The sequence below is a fragment of the Schistocerca cancellata genome, chromosome 3 (assembly GCF_023864275.1).
Source record: "Schistocerca cancellata isolate TAMUIC-IGC-003103 chromosome 3, iqSchCanc2.1, whole genome shotgun sequence".
Classification (NCBI taxonomy): Eukaryota; Metazoa; Arthropoda; class Insecta; order Orthoptera; family Acrididae; genus Schistocerca; species Schistocerca cancellata.
In genome coordinates, this window is record NC_064628.1 from 685,254,651 (window position 1) to 685,281,876 (window position 27,226).

The 27,226-nt window shown below is 39.1% G+C and overlaps 1 protein-coding gene across 3 annotated transcripts in view; it reads right to left on the bottom strand.

The window, feature by feature from the left end:
• Nucleotides 1-27,226, bottom strand: part of LOC126175666 (RISC-loading complex subunit tarbp2) — a 130,382-nt gene that overhangs the window by 27,824 nt on the left and 75,332 nt on the right. For 2 of the 3 annotated variants that reach the window (XM_049922577.1, XM_049922578.1), the window contains exons 5-6: nucleotides 18,118-18,233; nucleotides 700-852 (exon numbers count right to left, since the gene is read on the bottom strand). In XM_049922577.1, the coding sequence (XP_049778534.1) occupies nucleotides 700-852; nucleotides 18,118-18,233 (269 nt within the window). The remainder of the gene's footprint in view (nucleotides 1-699; nucleotides 853-18,117; nucleotides 18,234-27,226) is intronic. The other variant, XM_049922579.1, reaches the window with a different exon arrangement.

The window sequence follows — 27,226 nt, forward strand, 5'->3', positions numbered from 1 at the left end:
GATTTTTCAAACAGCCAGTTGAGATTCTGAGTAGCATAGAGACCGCATTTCTAAGTGGAAGTCCAGTTCTACAGCCCCCTTAAGCCAACCCTCAGTCCGGCCCTGATGCACACACATCTTGAAGGACTTTCTCTGAGAAAATATGATGCTAAATTTTCAGTAAGGCAGGAATCTGCATTACTTTTTCCAAAACTTTCAGTGGGACAGGAAGGTTAAATAATGAGTGACTGAATGAAGAGAACAGATCAAAAGGAAGAAAGCTGCAATATAAGACTGATTAGGGAATTTAAACAAAAATATGATATGAAAGGTCATGAAACAAAGTGCTGGAAGAAGGTGCCAAAAACAAGTATAAAAACTGAAGTTCGTTCTCTCTCTCTCTCTCTCTCTCTCTCTCTCTCTCTCTCTCTCTCTCTCTTACACTATACAATGATGAAAAGATATGATGGTGACTGATAAATTTTTAAACAAGCAATTATCCTACAAATACTAACAACAATTCTTTGGAATATTTACTAGTATTTCCCACAGTCTGAATATATGCTAATTGCATGACTGTTTCCACATTTCTCCAGTATGAAAGTTTTTCCATTCAGTACATGCAAAATAATGATAAGCACTTTAAGGTTAAGCTGACATGTTCCATAGGAAATTTGAATCAAAGAGGGAAAGTTCAGGATCAATTCATCAGTATCTTACCTGTAGATCATTCAACTTTTGTCCTTCTAAGAGCTTCAATTGTTTATGAAACTGAGAGACTTTTTGGTTATGGTGAACACTATGCGTAGTATTTATCTTACAGTCTTTCAAATCTGAGTAATGGGCAGCGACATTCCCAATTTGATGAGATATCTACAAAAAAAGAGATATTTCTAAAACTCGTTGCAGGATCAGCTAAACTTACATTCAAAATAATTGTCTTGACAAAACGTATCAATTGTTTGACAAATATCAAGGTAAGGTAAACCAACCACCACATGCCCAATTATGGATAGGGAGCTACCCTAATGTTGAGGGATGAATGGTAGCAAGTACACACTAAAATCATTCGTGAAAATTCTCTCATTTAACAGAGGGAGACAGCCATTTACATTAAAAAATTTAGTATTTAACAATTATGTTAGTTTTATAGCCCATAAAATCAGTTGTTGCAAGGAGATCTACAGAGGATATACCAGAGCCAGTGAGAAGATGTATGACAGCAAAGGAGAATATACAGCACGGAAAAACAAATCATCAAAGATGAACATGGGGAGATACCCGATAAGTGAAAAATGAAATAATGGAGCAAATGAGAAACATGGTTAACAATGCACATAAAGTCACAATCATTTCAAACCGAGATAAATGGCAAGGCTCTTTACATGTACATAAAAAATAAAACACTCACAAATAGTAAGAAGAAACAATTTGGCTACTAGTGAGTAGAAGAGTAATAATAATAATAATAATAATAGTAGTAGTAATAATAAAAATAAAAGGAGTGGTGGTGGTAGTGGGCTGATAGTAGGAGAAGGAATATGAATTTAGTGAACTGGCACAAAAGAGGAGTAAAGATAGGATAAGGAAGGTGGATAAATTAATAGCAAATATGAAACATTCTTTTTGCAGAGAATGGCAACCATAATGGGGCAGATATTTACTGTGAATACATACAGAGGTGCATACATGTCCTCTCAGTTTACTGAACTAGAAGCACACAGTGCTGTTTCTTTTCAGAACTGTGACTTGTCTTCTTTTACACAGGCAATAAACTAAATGACAGCAATTAGATTAGTGAATGGATAATCCAAAAAAAAGTAACACTGCAAACACACTGGAAGCATTCAGTTTTTACCTTTGTACAATGTTGCTGAAGAGAATAATTTGAAATAAACTTCAACACAGCAAACATAAATTAAGAACGAAGACTGACATATCATGGAAGAATGTCGTATCAAAATTATTTTTGTGGTTTTGTTATGAAGCATAACCTACTTAATATTCAAGATCAGGAGCAATGGCAAGATATGGGCTGACGAACAACCAAATATGGCCATGGAATTAGGATGTAACACCCAAAGATATAAGTCCAGCTGGGCCTCACCCAACAGTGCATTCAAGTCAGTTTCTTTTTTGCTGAAGTAGCACTCATGTCAACATAGAACCTGGACATGTATGAGCAATTCCTGCAGCCCCAATTGTTTGCCAACAACACTGAATTTGAAACTTCCTGGCAGATTAAAACTGTGTGCCGGACCGAGACGCGAACTCGGGACCTTTGTCTTTTGCGGGCAAGTGCTCTACCAACTGAGCTACCCAAGCACGACTCACGCCCCGTCCTCACAGCTTTACTTCCGCCAGTACCTCGTCTCCTACTTTCCAAACTTCACAGAAGCTCTCCTGTACTGCCCTTCTTTGCACTTTTTCAATGTCCTCCGTCAATCATATAAGATGTGGATCCCACACTGCACAGCGCTCTCCAGAAGAGGGTGCACCAGCTTAATGTAAGCAGTCTCTTTAGTAAACGTGTTATATTTTCTATGAGTTCGGCCAATAAGTCGCAGTCTTTGGTTTGCTTTCCCCACAACGTTATCCATGAGATCATTCCAATTTAGGTTATTCGTAATTGTAATCCATAAATATTTTGTTGATTTTACAGCCTTTCGATTTGTGTGATTTATCATTTGACTGAAACGTCGCAATTGCTTTTTGTGCTCATGTGTGTTACTTCACACATTTCATGATTTAGAGTCAACTGCCACTTTTTGCACCATACAGATACTTTGCCTAAATCATTTTGCAACTGGTTTTGATCATCTGTAAACAATCGAAGAGGACTGCTCAGATTGTGTCCTAAACTGTTGTATTTAATCCACAAACTGCTACAACTAGAATGAAAAAACTGTGGGTATTACTGAAATGTTGCTGTAGTGACCTGCTTGCATAGTTTAATGCTTAGCACACTAACTTTTGTGATATAGGGAGCAACACAGACCCAGATTGAAACAACACACTAAGTTAATGACCACCTGCGTTGCAAGACCCATTAGTATCAGAGCGATCTAGGCAAATGGAGGGATGGTCTCCCATATCCCCTCTCAGAACACAAATACAAATGTTATACATGAAAACATGCAGAACAAACATTGCAGAATTCACAGATCCTAAGTGGCTTTCACTGCCAGTTGAGTGGAAATACAGTCTGGTTGTAGCAACAACATCTCTCTCCAGAAAAGACATTTGTTAAATTGAAGATGGGTGAATCTCATCATAAATGACATAAAACTAGATAATTTGAGGGGGGGGGGGGAGATAAGTGGCACATAAAAAGGACTTAATAAGTGTAGCCATCTACCAGGATTAGAATTGGAACAACAATGTAGACAAAAATAAAAGTTTTAGATAAAAGCATTATATTAACTGTCAGATCATTTCTTTGCCTGCTCTTTCTGTATATCCACCAACAGATGTGGAGCTATTTGCTTTTGGGAGGAGCAGCATTCAAATAAGCATCCAGCCAACTAATTTTACCTTTTAGCATTTCTCCTAAATCATTTCATTATGAAACGGTTCATATTAAACACATTTTGATTTTATGCTCTACCTTGTCAATTTGATTATGAGAAGATTAAGTATGATCAACAGGACATTAAACTCTAATTTCCTTTCTTCCAACACCTCCTGTAATAACAACAAATTATATATATGCACATTGGAAAATCAAATGGAAGCGCAAAACAGTACAGATTTCCCCATTTGCTAAGCTTAATATGAATGCTGCTGTAGACTTTTATTATGTCTAATGAATCATGTACCACACTTTCAAATTTTACATATCACAGATGACAGAGATTAATAACAGAAATTTTGAGCACAAAATGAAACATCTGTTGTCAGAACATTACTGGTAGTGTTACTATTAAGTTCCTTTTCTAGAAAATTACAGCCTGTATTCTATTTTAAAAGTGGTGAATGATATTTAATCTGTCAACATTCACAGCAACATCAGCTTAAAGATAAATAATATGGGAGGACTTTTGAATTTTCAGATGACTCTCATTCCTTTACTTTATGTTGAGAAGCCCCAAAGTTATCCTTGTAGCATCAGTTATGCCATCCACAAAGTGTGTTTCTCAATGTGAAGCACACCAAGCATTGTTTTCAATATATTTGGCTCATACTCAAAAACAAGCTCGTACATCATACTGAATGTGCTACTAAATATGATTGATAACTACAGTGCTCTCTTGCAGCAGTTACCTACTACATCTGGTGTGAAAACTACACATTTCACTTCTTTACATATGCAGGAAAGAGCCTATGCTAAGCAATGTTTACTGTAGCAATTGTTCCTTTTCATCATCATAAAAACATTGCTTCTCTCTTACTGTGTCTGTTGGGACCAAAAGCTAGCCATGTTGATCTCACAGAATTGTGAAGGATTCACCTAGTGTTGTGACAACAAAGTAGATAAACAAATATTTTTCCTTCCTAGGGCAGTAACCCTGCAGCCTCCTACTGCAGGCAGTGTGTGATCTTTGTTTTTCCCCACCACATCCCCAAGTGGCATGCACCTGCATCTACAGTGTTTCAATAAGGAGTAGCAGCTTGAAGAGCTTTGTCTGCTAATTGTCACAATACTGGAATCTCAAAATAATGTACAGTGGTGCGCAATCGCCTTCTAAGTGAAACCCCATGAGAGTGCCACAGTAGCGTACAGGAAGCGTCAGCACACTTTTGGGAGTGACGTTTTATCAAGGGTACAAGTGTTTCATTTCCACAAAATGTTTCCTGAAATCAGAACCAATGTCAAAGATGAAGACCATAGTGGGTGACCAACAACAGCACAAACAGATGACAACACAGCCAGAATGAGTTAACATGAGTGAGCTGATCAAAGATTCACCAGGAAAATGATTGCAAACTGAAATTGATTGGGAAACTGTTTGCCTCATATTAACTGAACATCTGGGAATGAGGAAACTTTGTGCTAAAATGGTTCCGAAAAATGGCACACAGGAACAAAAATATCAACAGAGGCTGCTGATCTGTTGGCACTATTGGTACTGAACCAAGAATTATTGAACTGAGTTATCCCTGGTAACGAAAGTGGTGCTGTTCATTCTTGACATGCCTTCCCACCACCAATGAGCCATTCTCTTTATTATTATGCTCTTTAAACCTTAACATTTCTTCCTGTTTGCCCACCATACTTTACTTCACCATCCTGTCACATTCTTTCACAAACTCCCACTTTCCCTGTTCAGTTCTCCTCCATGCCAATTTTATGCTTCAGACTCTTCTTCAGTTTGTTGTTTCTCCTGAATATAGATTAACCCATTTGATGTTAAATAACCTCCCAACTTACATGACATAATCCCCCAATATGACTATTTCTGTGGATTTTTATGTTTTGTCAGTTTCTGTGCCCTATCACTGCATCTATCACATCTAGTGAACCTGCGTTAAACAGAGGTAGAAAACGCTTTAGATACATGTTTAATTGATAGAATGAACACAGTGGTAGGGCACAGAAACCAACAAAAAAAAGAAAAATCCGCAGAAATAAAGTCATGTCATATTAGGGGAGTAACTCGTATAAACTGGGGAAGTTATTTAACAATAAAGGTTTCTGCATTCAGAACAGACAACAAACTGGAGCACAGGCTAAAGCATAAGACTGGCACAGGGTAGACCAGGATGGAAAAAGCACAAGTTTATGAAATATTGCACCTTGATTGTGAAATGAAGTATGTGGAGCAAATGGGAAGAAACTTTAAAATAAGTTTTAAAGAATGAAATTTTCACTCTACATCGGAGTGTGCGCTGATATGAAACTTCCTGGCAGATTAAAACTGTGTGCCGGACCGAGACTCGAACTTGGGACCTCTGCCTTTCGCGGGCAAGCGCTCTACCAACTGAGCTACCCAAGCACGACTCACGCCCCGTCCTCACAGCTTTAATTCCACCAGTACCTCGTCTCCTACCTTCCAAACTTTACAGAAGCTCTCCTGCGAACCATGCAGGACTAGCACTCCTGAAAGAAAGGATATTGCGGAGACATGGCTTAGCCACAGCCTGGGGGATGTTTCTAGAATGAAATTTTCACTCTACAGCAGAGTGTGTGCTGATAGAGCATTTGCCCGCGAAAGGCAAAGGTCCTGAGTTCGAGTCTCGGTCCGGCACACAGTTTTAATCTGCCAGGAAGTTTCAAGTTTTAAAGAGCTTAAAAATAAAAGAGAATGACTCACTGGTGGTGGCTAGACACCTAGAGAATGAGCAGCATTCATTTGGTAGCAACACAGGCAGCAAGAATGTACTGCACTTCGAAGAAAAAGGATGGTTGCTGTCAAATTTTGAAGAAGCTTAAATTTTCTGCACTTTAGGAGAGGAATGCATCAGAGTGTTAAATGAAAAGATAGAAGTATTTCTGGGCCCACCATAACAATTTCGTCCTTGAGAAGTAGCCACCAACTTTTACTTTAGGGAAACTCCCTATCGCACCCCCTTCAGATTTAGTGGTAAGTAAGATGGCCCAGTGGACAGCCTGAAGACAGGTCAAGCTTGAAAACAGGAAAAAGGTGTACCGAACTGTAAAAAAAACAGTGAACAGTCCACAAACAAGAAATGCAATAAAGAGCAGCATAAAACAGCAACGGCGTTGTAAATGCTCATGGTGTTGGACTGCAAAGCAGACAAGCCATGTCCAAAACTCCCCTGTCACATCATCTTTTCTTCTACGACTTTATGAACTGTCCAACCAGTCACTGAAAAGTTTGTTCTCTTTCTGTAGCCCTGGCAGTTGTCATACTATACACTGGTTATAGAATATGAGTCACGTGGTAGGAATATGTTACCGTTGCAAGTGAATGTGGTAAATAGTGAGAGCAGGCGAGATACCACATAGACGTCTCACAGAAATGAAAACAACAAGGGAATTCAAGAGTCAAGACTTCAAAAACTGAATTCAATTTCAAAAATGTTACGAACATATGTTTTGACAGAGCACAGAGAAACTGTGTGATTGTGAAACTTGCATTCATTTGTTGCAGCTTATGTGAGAAACTATTACATTTACATCATGTACTTGGGAGTGATCACATTCACATTTATATCAGGCAAACAGGCATATCTCAGTCACTTACCAGTCGTACAAATTATGTGCGTTTATAAGAGATTCTTATAATACGAAACACATACTGCCACTAATACCGTTTATGACACACCAGAAATGTTTTCTGGTGGATGATTCGGTTGACTTATCAAATGTTTGTGGTTCTCATTTGAAAGCCACTTCCTTTCGGCTGCTAACAGTAGTTGTTGAGTCCATACCTTACACCTCACTGCTGCAAACAGATGTTACGCCATGACACAGATACAAATTTGAATCAAGCAAATAGTGGGAAGAAGGAAAAGAAGTTGGCATGAGTGAGGTTTGAACGAGGCTCACCTGCTTCACAGTTCAACACCATAATCACTTAACCATGACACTATTTCTGATCCTAGCTGCTCTATATTGTACTTCTTGTTCTTGGACCATTCACTGTTTTTATCTTGCTTTCTTTTTTCACAGTCCAGTACATCTTCTTCCTGTTTTCGTTCTTTATGTGTGTTCAATTTTTGACGTGCTGTCCGCTGGGCCCTCTTACCACTAAATCTGAGATGGGGGTGCAATGGGGAGTTTCCCTTGTTAGCAGGATTAAATGAGCCTTGAGAGTTTCAAGGAAGACCTAAATGTTTTTTACTTCTGATGGTGCGTAATAGCATAGAAACTTACCTGAAAGTTACACCACAGGACAATATTGATATTTATGTGGCTAGCTGTATGTACAGTATTGCAATGCATTGATGTTCCCTTGATTTATAGCATGTAATAATGGGATAGTATAATTCTAAAACATGCTGAGGTACATATATCACACACTTGACAACTGACATGTAAATCTCTCAGTACTGATTCAGGAGACAGTTGTACAATGGCTTCACAACAGATATTCCAGGAATTCCTTAGCTGCAACTTGGGCTCACCATCCTTCCCCAGGTTTCTTCCAAAGAACACAAACCCCACAACAGAAGAAAGTACACCCTTCGATAATCTCGAGATGGATCCTGATTTAATCATCCTCCCTACAGACAAAGGTTCCACCACTTTCATGACAAATCAGTGACTGACTGACTGACAGAAAGCTTCCACCAACTGTGACTATTCCACCTACAATCTCTGCTGCAGTGATTCCTCCCTAGACATCAAACAAAATCTCCAATATCTACTAAAATCCTTAGACCTGTCCCTTTTCATCACAATGAGCCTCCCCCCCCCCCCCTCTCTCTCTCTCTCTCTCTCTCTCTCTCTCTCACTCTCTCTCTCTCACACACACACACACACACACACACACACACACACACACACACACACACCCCTATGTTCTACGTCCTTCCCAGCATCCATAAACCCGACAATCCTGGACACCCTATTGTAGTTGGTTACTTAGCTTCCACTGAAATAACACAAGCTCTTGTCCACCAACACCTCCAACCAGTTGCCCATATAACATTACAACAACATCAATGGTCAGTGCCAGACAACATCACAGAGGCTCTCTGAAATAATGCGAAGAGCCTATTACCACATGTTGGTTATTTTTGCAGAGAATCAGTATGCTTACATAATGTATCCACGGGCCATATGTCTTACAAGATTTTCCGTGGAATTAAAATACAATAGTTATATTTGCTCAATAACAGTGATATTTAGACATAGAAAATAGTTTTAGAATGCCAGAATGTGGGAAAAGTGTAGGAGTTTTTGTTATTTTGGACAAAGTACCTTGTGTGTCTGAATGTGGCAGAAGCAGCGCAAGTGGTGAGGGGCCCAGACACATGTTGCTTGGGGTCTTTACCATTGGAGCAGTGCTAGAGTGTACATATGACCACTTAACCGGAATAAAGTAATATGTTTTGAACAGTGATTTTTTTTTATTTAGCCCAGCCAGCTGCATTAAGTGAACAAATATCATGTAACCCTAGTATTGGCAAGAAGCTAAGTGAAATCATCCCTAAACAGCCAATACATTAACAGAAAATGACAAGATTTTTTGTAGTGAGCAGGGCCATTTAGCGTTACAAAATGGGGGCTTGTCTGAGACGTCTGATTCATATCAGACGACCCAAAGGCAGTGTTGGTTGTGGCAAGAAGCAGTGAAGAAGGATTAAACGAAGATTTGGCACTTCAACAGAAGACTGTCAGCAGCTAAAGCAGCAGAAACCATGCAGGCGGCAAATACAAGCAGTGGAAACCACATGGGTGGCAGCAGCAGTGCAGTACAACATGAGACAAAGGCAGATTCAGCGCGGCAGTACCTTCTGGCACTACAAAGTGCAGTAGTGGAGACGTAAACTTCAAAAGTTAAGTAAATCTGCAAGTGCGAGTTACGTGTAGCTTTTATTGTTGTGTATTGCAAATGTTTGTGTTTGTTTTCTTTATTTGTCATAATGGGGGAAACAACAACAGCGAATAATGCTGTAAGTGATGTGGTATTAACAAATCAAAATATTATTGTTCAAATAGACATTATTGTTGTAAGTACATTCACAGAAATTTTGAGTGCTCTTGTTCAATCACAGAAAAGTGTAAATGATGTTCAAAATAGTGTGCAAGCACAAGATGTGCAATTAAAAACCCAAGGGAGTCAAATGAACGAACAGTTAAAAAAAGTTAAAGAGTAGTATGAATGAAATAAAAAGCAGTATACAGTCTGTGGAGTAAAGATTAAATCACGGGCTGTCAGAATTGCAAGGCAAGCTAAGGTTAGAAATACATAGAAATGAACATGAATGTGTCAGATTAAATGCAGAGGTAAAGGACAAAATTGTGAAGTTGGATGAAAAATGCACAGCTGAAAATTCCAAATTTGAAAGAATGGCTGAAAGGGCAATTGGAAAGGAATCATATTGGTATAATGAAAATTTAATGAAGTAGATAGTAAAGTGAGTAAATTAGAGCTTGATGTCAATACTGAGATATAAAATCAAATCAAAAATATAGTTTCAAAGGTAACTAAGATGGAACATGGAAATGTTAGCAACATTGTAAATATGCAGCCCATACATAATATTCAGAATATCAGATGTTTTAATAATGATGGAAAATGTCACCCTGCCAATTTTGCTGCATATTGGAGAGATCGATATGCGGATGGAATGACTTATTTGCAAAAGATTAAGTTTATGATAGGGGCATTAAGGGGCATTAGAAGGGGAAGCTTTGTCATGGGCAAACCAAAATCTGAACAATTTCATGACTTATGAAGACTCTGAGAAAGGATTTTAAATAAATACTCGGAAGAGGTAAAACAATCCAAAATCCAAAATAATTTTTTAAATGGGGCTATATACAGGGTGCTTGGGGAGGAAAGGTCAATATTTTACACAGTGATACTAACGTAATTCTGAACAAAAAATTATGTATGCACATAGGTCCGCAAATGCTTCATTAGGGTGGTATGGGTATTGAAAGAAACTTTAATTCTGCAAAACTGATGTGCTCAACGTGAATGTATATGTAACACAACTGGACCATAATGTACTTTTCTTGAAAACAATGTTACAGAGAAGTACAGTTGTGTTACATATTTTTACATAATGTTTATTTACTTTGCATTCAGTACATAATGCATTACAACATGCATGTTACATGTATTCAGTTGAAAAAGACGTACCATGTCTTTTACAAACAGCTTTAACACTTATCATACAGATGTTGTACAGTTCACAGAGCAGGTTCGAATATCACACCACGAACATCATTGCACTTTTGCACTCTAGCGATAACATATTGTGTTGCTTGTTAAATTACCTGTGGTTGGTTCCTAATCAATTCAATTCAGCAGCATCCATCATGCGACGAAGCACTTCATCTCATGTATTTACCTTCACTTTGTGCACCTTTGATTTCATCCAACCCCATAAACAGAAATCTAAAGATGTAAGGTCAGGTGATCTTGGAGGCCAGTTAATAGCACTGCCACGGCCAATCCAACGATTAGGATAGGTGCGGTAACATGTGGATGCGCACCGTCATATTGAAAGTACATTCCAGTTCACTTGGCTAAAGGAACATCTTCCAATAGTTCCACAAACGAATTTTCTAAAACATTCAGGTACCTCTCTCCCATCAATCACTGATTCATAATAAATGGACCTATCAAAAGGTTACCGATCATGCCACCCCAAACATTTATGGCAAAACGAACTTGGAAAGTGCTATACACTGAAGAGTGTGTATCTTCCGATGACCATACACGATTGTTGTGTGTGTTGTTTATTCCATGTCGTGAAAACAGGGATTCGTCAGTGAATAGTATGTATGGAAGCTAATGACTATTCTCAATTACCCAGTGACAGAATTGAATATGTTGGGCACTGTCCCCAACGTGGAGATTTTGGACACGCTGTATGTGAAATGATACAGGTCTTCTGCATGTAATGTTTCCCATACACGTATCTATGGGACATTCATATGTGCGGACATTCTTTGTATGCTCGTACCAGGACTTGCTCAACACTTGCAATAATTTCTTCCTGTTCTTGCAAAGTTTGTTAACGTGCATGCTTGGAAGAAAAATATCTACTCGGAAGAGAGCCTGTTGCACGCAAAGTGACAAACACTTTGGTAAATACCCTGCGATCAGGTAATCGTCGAGTCGGAAAGCGCCTGTGGTATTCTTCTCTTGCAGTGGTAGCACTACCGTCGCAGAAGCCATAAACATACCCCACATCTGTGTATTCCTCATTACTGTAGATGTGTGACATTGTTAGCAGCTCTTGTATGAACACAGTAACACCATACACTACACAGCTAACTGATCTGTCACTGGTACACTACATAATGCAGCATACACAGCACAACAGTGCAACAATGGGTGATTGTACTACATACGTCACATGACCATAATACATGGTAGGTTGCATAGCACGAACAAGGCATGTTCTCATGCATTGTTTGCAAGAAAATCACATTACAGTCAAGTTGTATTGCACATACATTCACATTGTGCACATCAGTTTTGCAGAATTAAAGTTCCTTTCAATACCTACACCTACATAACGAAGCATTTGCAGACCTATGTTCATATAACTTTTTGTTCAGAATTACTTATACTCTCATTGTTTAAAATATTGACATTTCCTCCGCAAATACCCTGTGTAGACCAGGAATGGGAAATATGAGAGATTTTTGTATGGGGGAAATAGAAAAATTAGCACATTTGGACAAGCCAATGGGGCCATTAATAATCATTTCCACTTTAAAGAGGAGATTGCCTGAAAATGTACGATGTGATCTCATAAATGCTCCAGGAGATGATGCAGACTTATTCCTTGATTATGTTGGGAATATAGATACAGTTTTACCACTGACAAACAGAAAAAATTCCCAAAATGACAAATCAAGATGGAAGGGTAAAGAGTAATTACAGGGATGACAACAGAAACTCCCACAGAGATTCCTGTAATAATGATAAGAGAAATTCAGGATCTAATTATAGAAGGGATTACAATAGGCCACAATATGATCATGTTGAAGGGACAGCTGGGGGGTCAGACAGATCTCGCAACTGGGGAAATGAGTAGGTATCCCACCTAAGGTACGAGTGGGGATAAAGCCTGACAATGCTTGGGAAAGGACCAGGGGAGAAAGGCTGACTAAGGCACCCATGCATAGCCAGTTTAATTCGTTCCATATGGAGAGGATTTTGGGTGAAGGTGAATTCTGGGGAGATATTTTTGAAAGTTCTGGGAAGAAAAGGAAGGTAGAGAGAAAATTCAAAGAAAAGAGTGTCTACGAAAATGTAAGAGATTTGTTTCAATGGGCTGAGTCAAGTGATGGAATGAATGGTGAAGATTCAAATATTTCTGACAATGGAAACGCTAGTCCAACAATTTTGAGGTATCATAATTCTGTTAGTTCTGATACTGTAGTGACACTAGAAAAGTTGAGTGTGTGTATTAATACTACTGAGCAGCATGAGAAAATTGTAAATGAAGTAACAGTTATGCTTCTATTGCATGCAAATATTGGAAGGGTGGATTCTTTATGTGTTAATATTCCTTGTGCTGGTTGCATATGTGGTATTTCAAATATTGTCAATGGTGATGCAAATTTTCAATCTTGTGTCAAGAAAGTTGCTAATGTTGCATGTGCTAATGCTGATGTTGATGTTAGTGTAGAGGATGCAGTATATGAGGTAGTGAAAGTAGAGCCACCTAATAATATTAATGGTGTACGTGGTATTATTGGAGATCTTTGTGAATCCATTATTGGGGGCAATGCCTCAGATGTGTGTTGTAAGCAGTAGTGCTGCAGAGGCAGATCCTGCGTGTAATGTACATGTTATTGTTGTAAATAGTTCTTCATGCACAGAAGACAAAATTTATTGCAGAGAGGGGGCACTAGCAGATGTACCTAATGCAAATGGAATTGTATACATAGCAATAAGTACTTTTTGGGTACCAAAGTCAGGGCTAGACGAAATTAGAGGGGAATTTATAAATGTAATCAGCAGTTTAAAGCAACAACAAAAGACTAGGCCACCAGAAATACTACAGCACAGTGGAGAAAAAAATTTATCATGAGGAAAATGAAATAAATACGAAATTATTGGCAGCTACTGAGGAACTTTTTGATGAAACTGGTGTGGTAGACAACAATGTTTTGCAGTGTGCTGTCGATACAGCAGGGGATACAAGCAATAGACATGTAAATGTGAAACAGACTGTTGAATTAAAATGTAATATTAGTTCTGGGAGTAGCAATAAGGCAATGAACCGCATAGAGGGAGAATTCAATATTACAACCATGAGAGGTGCTATAAATGAATTTCAAAGTACTGAGAAGGATATGTTTGAGGAAGAACCTTTTAGAAATAATCAACTAATAAAATTACAACCAAAAATTAAAATGAGTGTTGGAGGGTTTAAGACTGAAGCACTTCTTGATTCAAGCAATGGGATTAGTGGGATCCCTGAAATGTTTTTTGGACATCTGAAATCCATTACAGAAGTTATGGAATTGCCAGTCATAATGCGGATTAGGGGTGCAACCAACAGGTTAAGCAAACCCGTTAGGACCCAAGTGTACTTTACGACAGGTGATATTGAGTTTAGCCAAAACTGTATGTTTATTCCTGAACTCTGTATGAATTTTATTATTGGGATGGATTAGATGATTGATGTAGGAGCTGTTCTAGACTGCAAAAGAAACCAGTTAAAGATAGATGAAAGTGGGGCTAATTTAATCATAGACTTCACCAAGTCATTAACAGGGAAAATGATGATAGCATCACTTGTAGTGGATTAAAGGGCAAGAGAAAATGGTACACAGTGCGAGGCAGCCACAGAGATCTGAAGAAGGCAATGTCAGAAATTAAAACAAAATTGATAATATTGAAAGGATAAGTAAAGAACAAAGGCAGGACTTGCATGATCTGTTGTATGAATAAAATGACATATTTTCTGATGTGCCAGTAAGGGTGACAGACTTTGAATGTGATATAAATGTTAAGCCAAATGAACCATTCATGCAGAGACCATACCATACAGCTGTTGCGCTAAGGAAGGTAGTTGAAACAGAACTGGAAATAATGCTGCAGACAGGGATAATAGAGAGAAGCAATAGTCAATACAATAATCCACTAGTTGTTGTCAAGAAGATGGATAAATCAGTGAGGCTTGTATTAGATGTTAGAAAGCTGAATACCAGAAAATACGGATGATCTGATCTATCAGTTCCACCATGCCGAAACAATGTCAAGTGTGGATCTGACATATGGTATGTAGCAAATTCCCTTAGCCAAGAAGAGTAGGCAGTATACTGCTTTCTTATATGGTGGCAGATGCTACCAGTTTAAGGTAGTTCCTTTTGGTCTGAACATTTCTGTGGCTATTTTTATAAGAGCATTACATCATGTTTTACATTGAGAGCTTTCGAGCAAACTGACAATTTATGTGGACGACATATTGATGGCATCTGTTGACTCAGAAAGTTACTGCCATCTACTGAGGGAAGTATTAGGTGCCCTTAGAAGGGGGCGGCATGAAGCTAAAACTAAGTAAGTGTGAGTTTGCCAGGAAGGAGATAGAATTCTTGGGACAGGTTATCACACCCACAGGAAAGATACCAAAGAAAGACAGGTTTTAGGCTATAGCTATGTTCTCAATGCCTAATACCAAAAAGCAATTAAAAGACCTTTTTGGAAATATGTAATTTCTATTTAAAGTTTTATCAGGAATCAGACTCTAAACTCACCAAACCTAACAAGTTACTAATAAAAAAATAAAAAATAAATAAAAAAATGCAACTTTTATGTTGACACAGGACTGCACCAAAGATTTCAGGAGATAAAAGCTAGTTTAAACAACAGTGGATTACTATACCACCCAGATACAACCCTGACTTACTGTTTGTATACTGACAGCAGTGATTATGGTTTGGGAGTGGCACTGTCACAGAAAAAAGTGTAAGTGGAGACGAAGAACTAAGGAGTATAGCTTTTGCATCAAGAACTCTTTCCACACATGAACAGAGTTATGGGTCACTGAAAAGGAGTTGTTAGCAGTTGTGCAGGCATTCACCAAGTTTAGAAACTATCTACTGGGTCATGAAGTGATTGTGTTCACTGATCATAAAACAATGAGCTATTTACATGAATGTAAATTGTTGAACAGGAGACTAATGAAGTGGGCCATGTTCCTACAGCAATTTAATTGCAGCATCCAGTACATAAATGGAACTGAAAATGTCGTGGCTGCTGCTTTCTCAAGATTACCAGTGAGAACTGGCGATATGCTAAAGAGAGAAAGAGGATGGAAATGAATTTAAATTGCTATACATAAAGGGTTTGCTGAGCGAAAGACGTATGTAGGGTATGTAGGGACATAAGAAGATCAGAGGATCAGGATCCCAAGCTACAACAGATAAAGGGACACCTGGGAACTACAGAGAAAGAAAATTTGAATAAATATTACAAAATACATAAGGGAATTTTGTTCAGAAGGGCAAACGAAAACAGTGATGAATGAAAGTTATGTTTTCAGAGAACTATGTCAGTAACTTAATTCAGCATGTGCCCCGGAGCTATGGATCTCACAAATGCACTGAAATAATAAGGGGAAAATGTTTTGCTCAGTAATAAGGTCAGACGAGTATGGGCACAACTTGAGAGCTGTGACACCTGTCAGAGTTAAGGTAAGCCAGGCACACAGTCAGGGATGCATGTAGCATATAATACCAGAGAAGGTCAGAGATCTGGTAGCAGTTGATCTTTTTGGGCCTCTGTCAACTGGAAGAGGTGGATGCAAATACATTTTTGTAATAGTGAACAATTTAGTAAATATATCAAGTTGTATGCAATCAAATGGGCAACCAGTAGAAGTCTGATTTCCAAGTTCACACAAGAGTATTTTCCTTTGATTAGTGTACCAAAAGCTATTTTAAGTGGCAATGGATCCCAATTCAGTAGCAAAGGTTGGATTCAGTTTACAGATACAGCAGGGATAAAGCATATAAGAATCTCAGTGTATTATCCTTCGAGCAATCTGGCAGAATGATATACGAGAGAATTGGGATGGTTCTGCAGGATATATTGTAGCAATAAACATAGCTCTTGGGTGCAATATCTAAAAGATTTTGAAACTGTTATTAATTGTGTGAAGCACAGCTCAACGGGGTTTTCACCATGGGAGGTGGAGTTCAACACAAAGCCACCAAATCTGATCACAGAATATGTCAATTACACCCTGTGTCATGAGGTGAGAAGAGAAGAGTTGGAAACTTTTGTAAGTGTGTAAGTGTGTAAGTGTGTGTGTGTGTGTGTGTGTGTGTGTGTGCGCGCGCGCGCTCTACTTCTGAAGGGTAAAGATTCAGTTTAATCCTAAAAATAGGTATTGTTTGATCACTGACTTTGTAATAACGCTGTGTGCGATTTTATCAAGTGCATATTTAAAGATTTTGTTATTGCTTAGTTTTTAAGTTATATCTAATTGTTATACACAAGCAGGAGGGTAAAACAAGCCATTTGATTCATGAGGGAAATAGCTGCGGATTAATGGTTAATTTTCTTGTCAGATATGGAGTTGGACTTTGATTCATTGATGCTGAGAAGATTGCATGATATCACAGCTGGGAATTACTTTGCATTTTTATGTTACTTTGAAAATTGAGTCCCAAATTGAAGGTTTGATTTGTGCATTTATTGAGCTTTGTTTTGTTTTCCTTGACGACTTACCACAGTAATATTTCAGTGAATGTGAGTTTCAGTAGAATATCTTAGCTTGTTACTAAATCAAGTAACTAGTCGTTTTTCTGCTCAAATTTGCAAACTAAATATGGTCAAGTTTAATATTAACTGTAACATAACTCTTACTATTAATTATAAATGCTGTCGTGCTCAAAATATAAACTTATAACACTTCATGAAACAGAACTAAATATTCATACAACTCAAAATTACTGATTTTAACTGAAATTTACTTCTAAAATACTGTGTCACTGGGTAAAACCAATTTCAACTTCAGCAACAGAACAATTTAAGCACTGTTTTATTTAAAATGCTAGTGGAGGGCAACAGTAGAGAATGAAGATGATTTGTATCTCTAAGAAAGCAGATTCCCATCCACATTAAAGAGAGATGCACAAAGCACGTGACTAATCTATATTATAATCATGAGACAAGTCTATCCTGTGATTCACAAAATTAAATTGTTTTGTGACAACAGAGTTTTCACAAAAGAAACTTTTAATTTCCATTCACTTCTTAATCCAAATAACAGAGCATCTGATAGACTGAAGAAGCACTAAGCATGTCCCAGTACGTAAGTCTTACAGCCTGTTCTTACTTTTGAAACTATTTCCTATGTTATTTACTGTACAATTCACATTGCTGGGCGATGTCTCCCTACACCCAACACAATACACATGCTATTGTCAAAACTATCCTATTATTGTGCAACAAACAATATTGAAAAAATTAGTGAACAATGAATTTGGTTATTAAACTGAAGATTTGTATATTTGGAAATACGACTTTATCAATGTATTAATCTAATAAATAAGATACCACAAGTAGTTTCCAAACTCACTTCATCATCGTCATCTGGTACTGGAGCAACTGTAGCTGTAACTGGCAAATCCTGCAACCGTTGCCACATTTTGTGAGCTGCCTGCCGCTTAGCTAATTTCTTTGATTTCCCTGTACCTGTCATCACAAAAGTAAGATTTGAAAATTTGTCTTTCATTAAGAAAACAAGAACTGCAAAGAATTTGTCATGGGATATATAATTTCAGAACACCTGACGCATTCTTTATTGGGAAAAATGATATAAAAGTACATTCATCATAATTGATGATCTAGTTGTAACATGTCTCATTTATATTACTGATTTTATAGCATTTTCATTTCAATATTAAAAACTTCACTAGCTCTAAAATATTGTTATGAAGTGTCCAAAACACTAGTTATCCTTTACCAAAATAAGACTAAATAAATCAAGCAGTGGTGCTTTACAGCTGAACACTATTATTATTATTATTATTATTATTATTATTATTATTACTTTCTTTCCTCAGACGTTATGTCTGGTCAAAAATGGAAAGTGACGTGGACCTTGATCAAGCGTGACTTCCTTTTAACTGTACGATATATGTTATATTGCATTTAGGAACTTTCGGGTGATTGAACATGTATCAATAATTACAGATTTCTGTAGTTGTTTATATAAGTTTGGATGTAGCTGTATTGCATAGTATAATTGGTATAATGTCAACTTTATCCTGATGCCACATGTCCTTGACTTCCTCAGCCAGTTGGATGTATTTTTCAATTTTTTCTCCTGTTTTCTTTTGTATATTTGTTGTATTGGGTATGGATATTTTGATTAGTTGTGTTAATTTCTTCTTTTTATTGGTGAGTATGATGTCAGGTTTGTTATGTGGCGTTGTTTTATAAGTTTATTTTGTAAGGCAAGCTGTTGATGTATTATTTTTGCTACATTGTCATGTCTTCTGGGGTATTCTGTATTTGCTAGTATTGTACACCCGCTTGTGATGTGATCTACTGTTTCTATTTGTTGTTTGCAAAGTCTGCATTTATCTGTTGTGATATTGGGATCTTTAATAATATGCTTACTGTAATATCTGGTGTTTATTGTTTGATCCTGTACTGCAATCATGAATCCTTCCATCTCACTATATATATTGCCTTTTCTTAGCCATGTGTTGGATGCGTCTTGATCGATGTGTGGCTGTGTTAGATGATACGGGTGCTTGCCACGTAGTGTTTTCTTTTTCCAATTTACTTTCTTCGTATCTGTTGATGTTATGTGATCTAGAGGGTTGTAGAAGTGGTTATGAAATTGCAGTGGTGTAGCCGATGTATTTATATGAGTGATTGCTTTGCGTATTTTGCTAGTTTCTGCTCGTTCTAGAAAGAATTTTCTTAAATTGTCTACCTATCCATAATGTAGGTTTTTTATGTCGATAAATCAGCTTCCTCCTTCCTTTCTGCTGTCTGCTTGTGTCTGCATATGTGTGGATGGATATGTGTGTGTGTGCGCGCGAGTGTATACCCGTCCCTTTTTCCCCCTAAGGTAAGTCTTTCCACTCCCGGGACTGGAATGACTCCTTACCCTCTCCCTTAAAACCCACATCCTTTCGTCTTTCCCTCTCCTTCCCTCTTTCCTGATGAGGCAACAGTTTGTTGCGAAAGCTTGAATTTTGTGTGTATGTTTGTGTGTCTGTCGACCTGCCAGCACTTTCATTTGGTAAGTCACATCATCTTTGTTTCTAGGTATATTTGTTAAATAATTTAGTTATAATAGAAGGAAACATTCCACGAAGGAAAAATATACCTAAACACAAAGATGATGTGACTTACCAAATGAAAGTGCTGGCATGTCGACAGACACACAAACGAACACAAACATACACACAAAATTCAAGCTTTCGCAACAAACTGTTGCCTCATCAGGAAAGAGGGAAGGAGAGGGAAAGACGAAAGGATGTGGGTTTTAAGGGAGAGGGTAAGGAGTCATTCCAGTCCCGGGAGCGGAAAGACTTACCTTAGGGGGAAAAAAGGACGGGTATACACTCGCACACACACACATATCCATCCACACATATACAGACACAAGCAGACATATTTAAAGACAAAGAGTTTGAGCAGAGATGTCAGTCGAGGCAGAAGTGCAGAGGCAAAGATGTTGATGAAAGACAGGTGAGATATGAGTGGCGGAAATTTGAAATTAGCGGAGATTGAGGCCTGGTGGATAACGGGAAGAGAGGATATATTGAAGAGCAAGTTCCCATCTCCGGAGTTCAGATAGGTTGGTGTTAGTAGGAAGTATCCAGATAACCCGGACGGTGTAACACTGCGCCAAGATGTGCTGGTCGTGCACCAAGGCATGTTTAGCCACAGGGTGATCCTCATTACCAACAACCACTGTCTGCCTGTGTCCATTCATGCAAATGGACAGTTTGTTGCTGGTCATTCCCACATAGAATGCATCACAGTGTAGGCAGGTCAGTTGGTAGATCACGTGGGTGCTTTCACATGTGGCTCTGCCTTTGATTGTGTACACCTTCCGGGTTACAGGACTGGAGTAGGTGGTGGTGGGAGGGTGCATGGGACAGGTTTTACACCGGGGGCGGTTGCAATGGTAGGAGCCAGAGGGTAGGGAAGGTGGTTTGGGGATTTCATAGGGATGAACTAAGAGGTTACGAAGGTTAGGTGGACGGCGGAAAGACACTCTTGGTGGAGTGGGGAGGATTTCATGAAGGATGGATCTCATTTCAGGGCAGGATTTGAGGAAGTCGTATCCCTGCTGGAGAGCCACATTCAGAATCTGATCCAGTCCCGGAAAGTATCCTGTCACAAGTGGGGCACTTTTGTGGTTCTTCTGTGAGAGGTTCTGGGTTTGAGAGGATGAGGAAGTGGCTCTGGTTATTTGCTTCTGTACCAGGTCGGGAGGGTAGTTGCGGGATGCAAAAGCTGTTGTCAGGTTGTTGGTGTAATGCTTCAGGGATTCCGGACTGGAGCAGATTCATTTGCCACGAAGACCTAGGCTGTAGGGAAGGGACCGTTTGATGTGGAATGGGTGGCAGCTGTCGTAATGGAGGTACTGTTGCTTGTTGGTGGGTTTGATGTGGACGGATGTGTGAAGCTGGCCATTGGACAGGTGAAGGTCAACATCAAGGAAAGTGGCATGGGATTTGGAGTAGGACCAGGTGAATCTGATGGAACCAAAGGAGTTGAGGTTGGAGAGGAAATTCTGGAGTTCTTCTTCACTGTGAGTCCAGATCATGAAGATGTCATCAATAAATCTGTACCAAACTTTGGGTTGGCAGGCCTGGGTAACCAAGAAGGCTTCCTCTAAGCGACCCATGAATAGGTTGGCGTACGACGGGGCCATCCTGGTACCCATGGCTGTTCCCTTTAATTGTTGGTATGTCTGGTTTTCAAAAGTGAAGAAGTTGTGGGTCAGGATGAAGCTGGCTAAGGTAATGAGGAAAGATGTTTTAGGTAGGGTGGCAGGTGATTGGCGTGAAAGGAAGTGCTCCATCGCAGCGAGGCCCTGGACGTGCGGGATATTTGTGTATAAGGAAGTGGCATCAATGGTTACAAGGATGGTTTCTGGGGGTAATGGATTGGGTAAGGATTCCAGGCGTTCAAGAAAGTGGTTGGTGTCTTTGATGAAGGATGGGAGACTGCATGTAATGGGTTGAAGGTGTTGATCTACGTAGGCAGAGATACGTTCTGTGGGGGCTTGGTAACCAGCTACAATGGGGCGGCCGGGATGATTGGGTTTGTGAATTTTAGGAAGAAGGTAGAAGGTAGGGGTGCGGGGTGTCGGTGGGGTCAGGAGGTTGATGGAGTCAGGTGAAAGGTTTTGTAGGGGGCCTAAGGTTCTGAGGATTCCTTGAAGCTCTGCCTGGACATCAGACATCCTTGATGTTGACCTTCACCTGTCCAATGGCCAGCTTCACACATCCGTCCACATCAAACCCACCAACAAGCAACAGTACCTCCATTACGACAGCTGCCACCCATTCCACATCAAACGGTCCCTTCCCTACAGCCTAGGTCTTCGTGGCAAATGAATCTGCTCCAGTCCGGAATCCCTGAAGCATTACACCAACAACCTGACAACAGCTTTTGCATCCCGCAACTACCCTCCCGACCTGGTACAGAAGCAAATAACCAGAGCCACTTCCTCATCCTCTCAAACCCAGAACCTCTCACAGAAAAACCACAAAAGTGCCCCACTTGTGACAGGATACTTTCCGGGACTGGATCAGATTCTGAATGTGGCTCTCCAGCAGGGATACGACTTCCTCAAATCCTGCCCTGAAATGAGATCCATCCTTCATGAAATCCTCCCCACTCCACCAAGAGTGTCTTTCCGCCGTCCACCTAACCTTCGTAACCTCTTAGTTCATCCCTATGAAATCCCCAAACCACCTTCCCTACCCTCTGGCTCCTACCCTTGCAACCGCCCCCGGTGTAAAACCTGTCCCATGCACCCTCCCACCACCACCTACTCCAGTCCTGTAACCCGGAAGGTGTACACAATCAAAGGCAGAGCCACATGTGAAAGCACCCACGTGATCTACCAACTGACCTGCCTACACTGTGATGCATTCTATGTGGGAATGACCAGCAACAAACTGTCCATTTGCATGAATGGACACAGGCAGACAGTGTTTGTTGGTAATGAGGATCACCCTGTGGCTAAACATGCCTTGGTGCACGACCAGCACATCTTGGCGCAGTGTTACACCGTCCGGGTTATCTGGATACTTCCTACTAACACCAACCTATCCGAACTCCGGAGATGGGAACTTGCTCTTCAATATATCCTCTCTTCCCGTTATCCACCAGGCCTCAATCTCCGCTAATTTCAAATTTCCGCCACTCATATCTCACCTGTCATTCATCAACATCTTTGCCTCTGCACTTCTGCCTCGACTGACATCTCTGCTCAAACTCTTTGTCTTTAAATATGTCTGCTTGTGTCTGTATATGTGTGGATGGATATGTGTGTGTGTGCGCGAGTGTATACCCGTCCTTTTTTCCCCCTAAGGTAAGTCTTTCCGCTCCCGGGACTGGAATGACTCCTTACCCTCTCCCTTAAAACCCACATCCTTTCGTCTTTCCCTCTCCTTCCCTCTTTCCTGATGAGGCAACAGTTTGTTGCGAAAGCTTGAATTTTGTGTGTATGTTTGTGTTCGTTTGTGTGTCTGTCGACCTGCCAGCACTTTCATTTGGTAAGTCACATCATCTTTGTTTTTAGGTATGTTAAATAATTTAGTTAGATGTGAATGTGTTGAGGTGAACTTCTTTAGCAAGAAATTTGCTATTTTATCTTTTCCAGGGGCTTTCCAATTGTGAGTAGAATTAATTGCTTGGGTGACTTCATGTTGCAAAATTATCACTTCAGACATTTGTGGTATCATCTTGTATGTGTCTGTTTCTGCTTGTGAGAACGAAGTTTTTCGCGGCGGCACTTATGTATAAAATATTCTCGGTATTCTTGCCGCGTCAGTTCTAGATAAAATCTCGAGCTTTCGACGATTACCTCCATCGTCATCGTCAGGAGCTGACTGTCTCCACTGCTGCTATGGTAGCCTCTATATAGCCCGAAGACGGCTTCTGATTGGTCAGCGATTACGTGCTGCTGTCTCAGACGGTGTCACTTTGTGCGCCGGTGGTGCCACCGCTTCCGTTTGAACATAAAGCTTGGAAGGAACGTCTCTGCTACTTCTCTGCATCAAGCGCTCGTTTCCACGCACAGCTCAGATGGTATCCGCTATCGCGGTTAAAGTTCTTTTGGCTCATTCTTATTTCAACAGCCTCCTTAATAATGTTTCTGCTTAATGTTTCTGCTTGTATCCACCGTGCATGCCTGTTATGTTGTACCGGGTTTGACCGTATGTTGCTCCAGAAGTGTTCCATGTCTGTTATGTTTGGTGGATTGTCTATTTTAATGTGTGTGTTATCTATTGTCTGGTAAAATTTCTTTTGGTTTGTGTTGAATGTTTGGTTTTGTTTCCTTCTATTTTCACTTTTTTTGTATCTTCTAAGTCATTTGGCCAATGCTTGTAATTTCTGCTTCTTTTCATCTAATTGCTCTATCACTTCTTGTTGTGAGATTTTACCTAACCTTTTTCGTTTTTTTTCTGACATTTCATTTCCTATAAATTGTGTTAGCTGTCCAATGTCTTTTCTCAGATTTTCTATTCTGATCTGTAGCCGGTGTTGCCATGCTGGTTTTGTGGGTTTCTTCTGTGTGTTGGTTGGTTCTGATCTCTGCCTAGTGTGTATATTTAGTGTAGTGAGCGCTCCTATATAAACCAGTAGTTGTAACTCTTCCATAGTTGTGTTTTCATTTATTTTGTTGTGTATGATTATGTTGATAGTTTTTATTGTTGTTTCGACTTGTGGGTTATTTGGCGGTCTATGCAAGAATGGTCTAATGTCTGTATTTGTGTCTTTGTATTCTATATATGTCAGCTGAAATTTTTCTTCTATATCTAACATGTGTGTCACTTCGTGTTCTATTTGTGCTTGTTCTGGTGGCTGTCTTAAGATTTTGTTTTCCTCTGATTGTTTAATTGATGCGTGTTGTTCTTTGTTTGTTTGCTCTGGGATGTTTGAGTCCATTACTGTATTTTCTTCTTCTTCTTCTTCTTCTTCTGATTGCACATTATTTTGTTCCAGTATTTGTTGTACTTGTTGTTTGATATTTTCTAATTCTGACTGGGGTATCCTGTTATTTTTGATTATTACACGGATCTGAACAGCTAGTCGTTGTTCTGTTAGAAATTTTAATTCTGGGTATCTGGTAATAAATGTTGTGTATACTTGTGATCTGTATCCAGTTGTGTTGGTTCCTAGGTTTGTTGCTTGGTAATAACAGAACATGAGGTGTCGATTAACTTCATCTGACCATCTCATCCTCTGTCTTTGTTTTCCTTCTAGGGTGGTTGCAGGAAGTATATCCTGCAAAACACCTCTATTTGGATTTAAATCATTTTCCAGTTGGCTAGCAGTGTTGTTACCATTGTGGGCGGGCATAGGGTTCAAGCGTCGTCCCCGACCATGACGGCGCTTGTCCGAGGCTTCTTTAGTTCTGTCCTGAACCAAGTAATCACATTAAAGGGGGGTTAGCCCTATTAGTGGTTTGTTCTTCTCGTCGCCTTTTACGACTGGCAGAACATACCAGAGGCCTATTCGTTTCCCAGGCCTCCACGGGGTTTATTATTATTATTCTTTCTTTTCTCAGACGTTATGTCTGGTCAAAAATAAAAGTGACGCGGACCTTCATCAAGCGTGACTTCCTTTTAACTGTACGGTATATGTTACATTGTATTTAGGAACTTTCGGGTTATTGAACACGTATCAATAATTACAGATTTCTGTAGTTGTATATATACGTTTGGATGTAGCTGTATTGTGTTGATGTACTGGTGGATATTGTGTGGTATGACTCCTGTAGTTGATAGTATAATCAGTATAATGTCAACTTTATCCTGATGCCACATGTCCTAGACTTCCTCAGCCAGTTGGATGTATTTTTCAATTTTTTCTCCTGTTTTCTTCTGTATATTTGTTGTATTGGGTATGGATATTTCGATTAGTTGTGTTAATTTCTTCTTTTTATTGGTGAGCATGATGTCAAGGTTTGTTATGTGGTGTTGTTTTATCTGTTATAATGGTTCTGTTCCAGTACAATTTGTATTCATCATTCTCCAGTACATTTTGTGGTGCATACTTGTATGTGGGAACGTGTTGTTTTATTAGTTTATGTTTTATGGCAAGTTGTTGATGTTTTATTTTTGCTACATTGTCATGTCTTCTGGGGTATTCTGTATTTGCTAGTATTGTACACCCGCTTGTGATGTGATCTACTGTTTCTATTTGTTGTTTGCAAAGTCTGCATTTATCTGTTGTGATATTGGGATCTTTAATAATGTGCTTACTGTAATATCTGGTGTTTATTGTTTGATCCTGTATTGCAATCATGAATCCTTCCATCTCGCTGTATATATTGCCTTTTCTTAGCCATGTGTTAGATGAATCTTGATCGATGTGTGGCTGTGTTAGATGATACGGGTGCTTGCCATGTAGTGTTTTCTTTTTCCAATTTACTTTCTTCGTATCTTGTGATGTTATGTGATCTAAAGGGTTGTATAAGTGGTTATGAAATTGCAGTGGTGTAGCCGATGTATTCATATGAGTGATTGCTTTGTGTATTTTGCTAGTTTCTGCTCGTTCTAGAAAGAATTTTCTTAAATTGTCTACCTGTCCATAGTGTAGGTTTTTTATGTCGATGAATCCCCTTCCTCCTTCCTTTCTGCTTAATGTGAATCTTTCCGTTGCTGAATGTATGTGATGTATGCTATATTTGTGGCATTGTGATCGTGTAAGTGTATTGAGTGCTTCTAGGTCTGTGTTACTCCATTTCACTACTCCAAGTGAGTAGGTCAATATTGGTATAGCATAAGTATTTATAGCTTTTGTCTTGTTTCTTGCTGTCAATTCTGTTTTCAGTATTTTTGTTAGTCTTTGTCTATATTTTTCTTTTAGTTCTTCTTTAATATTTGTATTATCTATTCCTATTTTTTGTCTGTATCCTAGATATTTATAGGCATCTGTTTTTTCCATCGCTTCTATGGAGTCACTGTGGTTATTCAATATGTAATCTTCTTGTTTAGTGTGTTTTCCCTTGACTATGCTATTTTTCTTACATTTGTCTGTTCCAAAAGCCATATTTATATCATTGCTGAATACTTCTGTTATCTTTAGTAATTGGTTGAGTTGTTGATTGGTTGCTGCCAGTAGTTTTAGATCATCCATGTATAGCAAATGTGTGATTTTGTGTGGGTATGTTCCAGTAATATTATATCCATAATTTGTATTATTTAGCATGTTGGATAGTGGGTTCAGAGCAAGACAGAACCAGAAAGGACTTAATGAGTCTCCTTGGTATACTCCACGCTTAATCTGTATTGGCTGTGATGTGATATTATCTGAATTTGTTTGGATATTAAGTGTGGTTTTCCAGTTTTTCATTACTATGTTTAGGAACTGTATCAATTTAGGATCTACTTTGTATATTTCCAATATCTGTAGTAACCATGGGTGGGGTACACTATCAAAAGCTTTTTGGTAATCAATGTATGCGTAGTGTA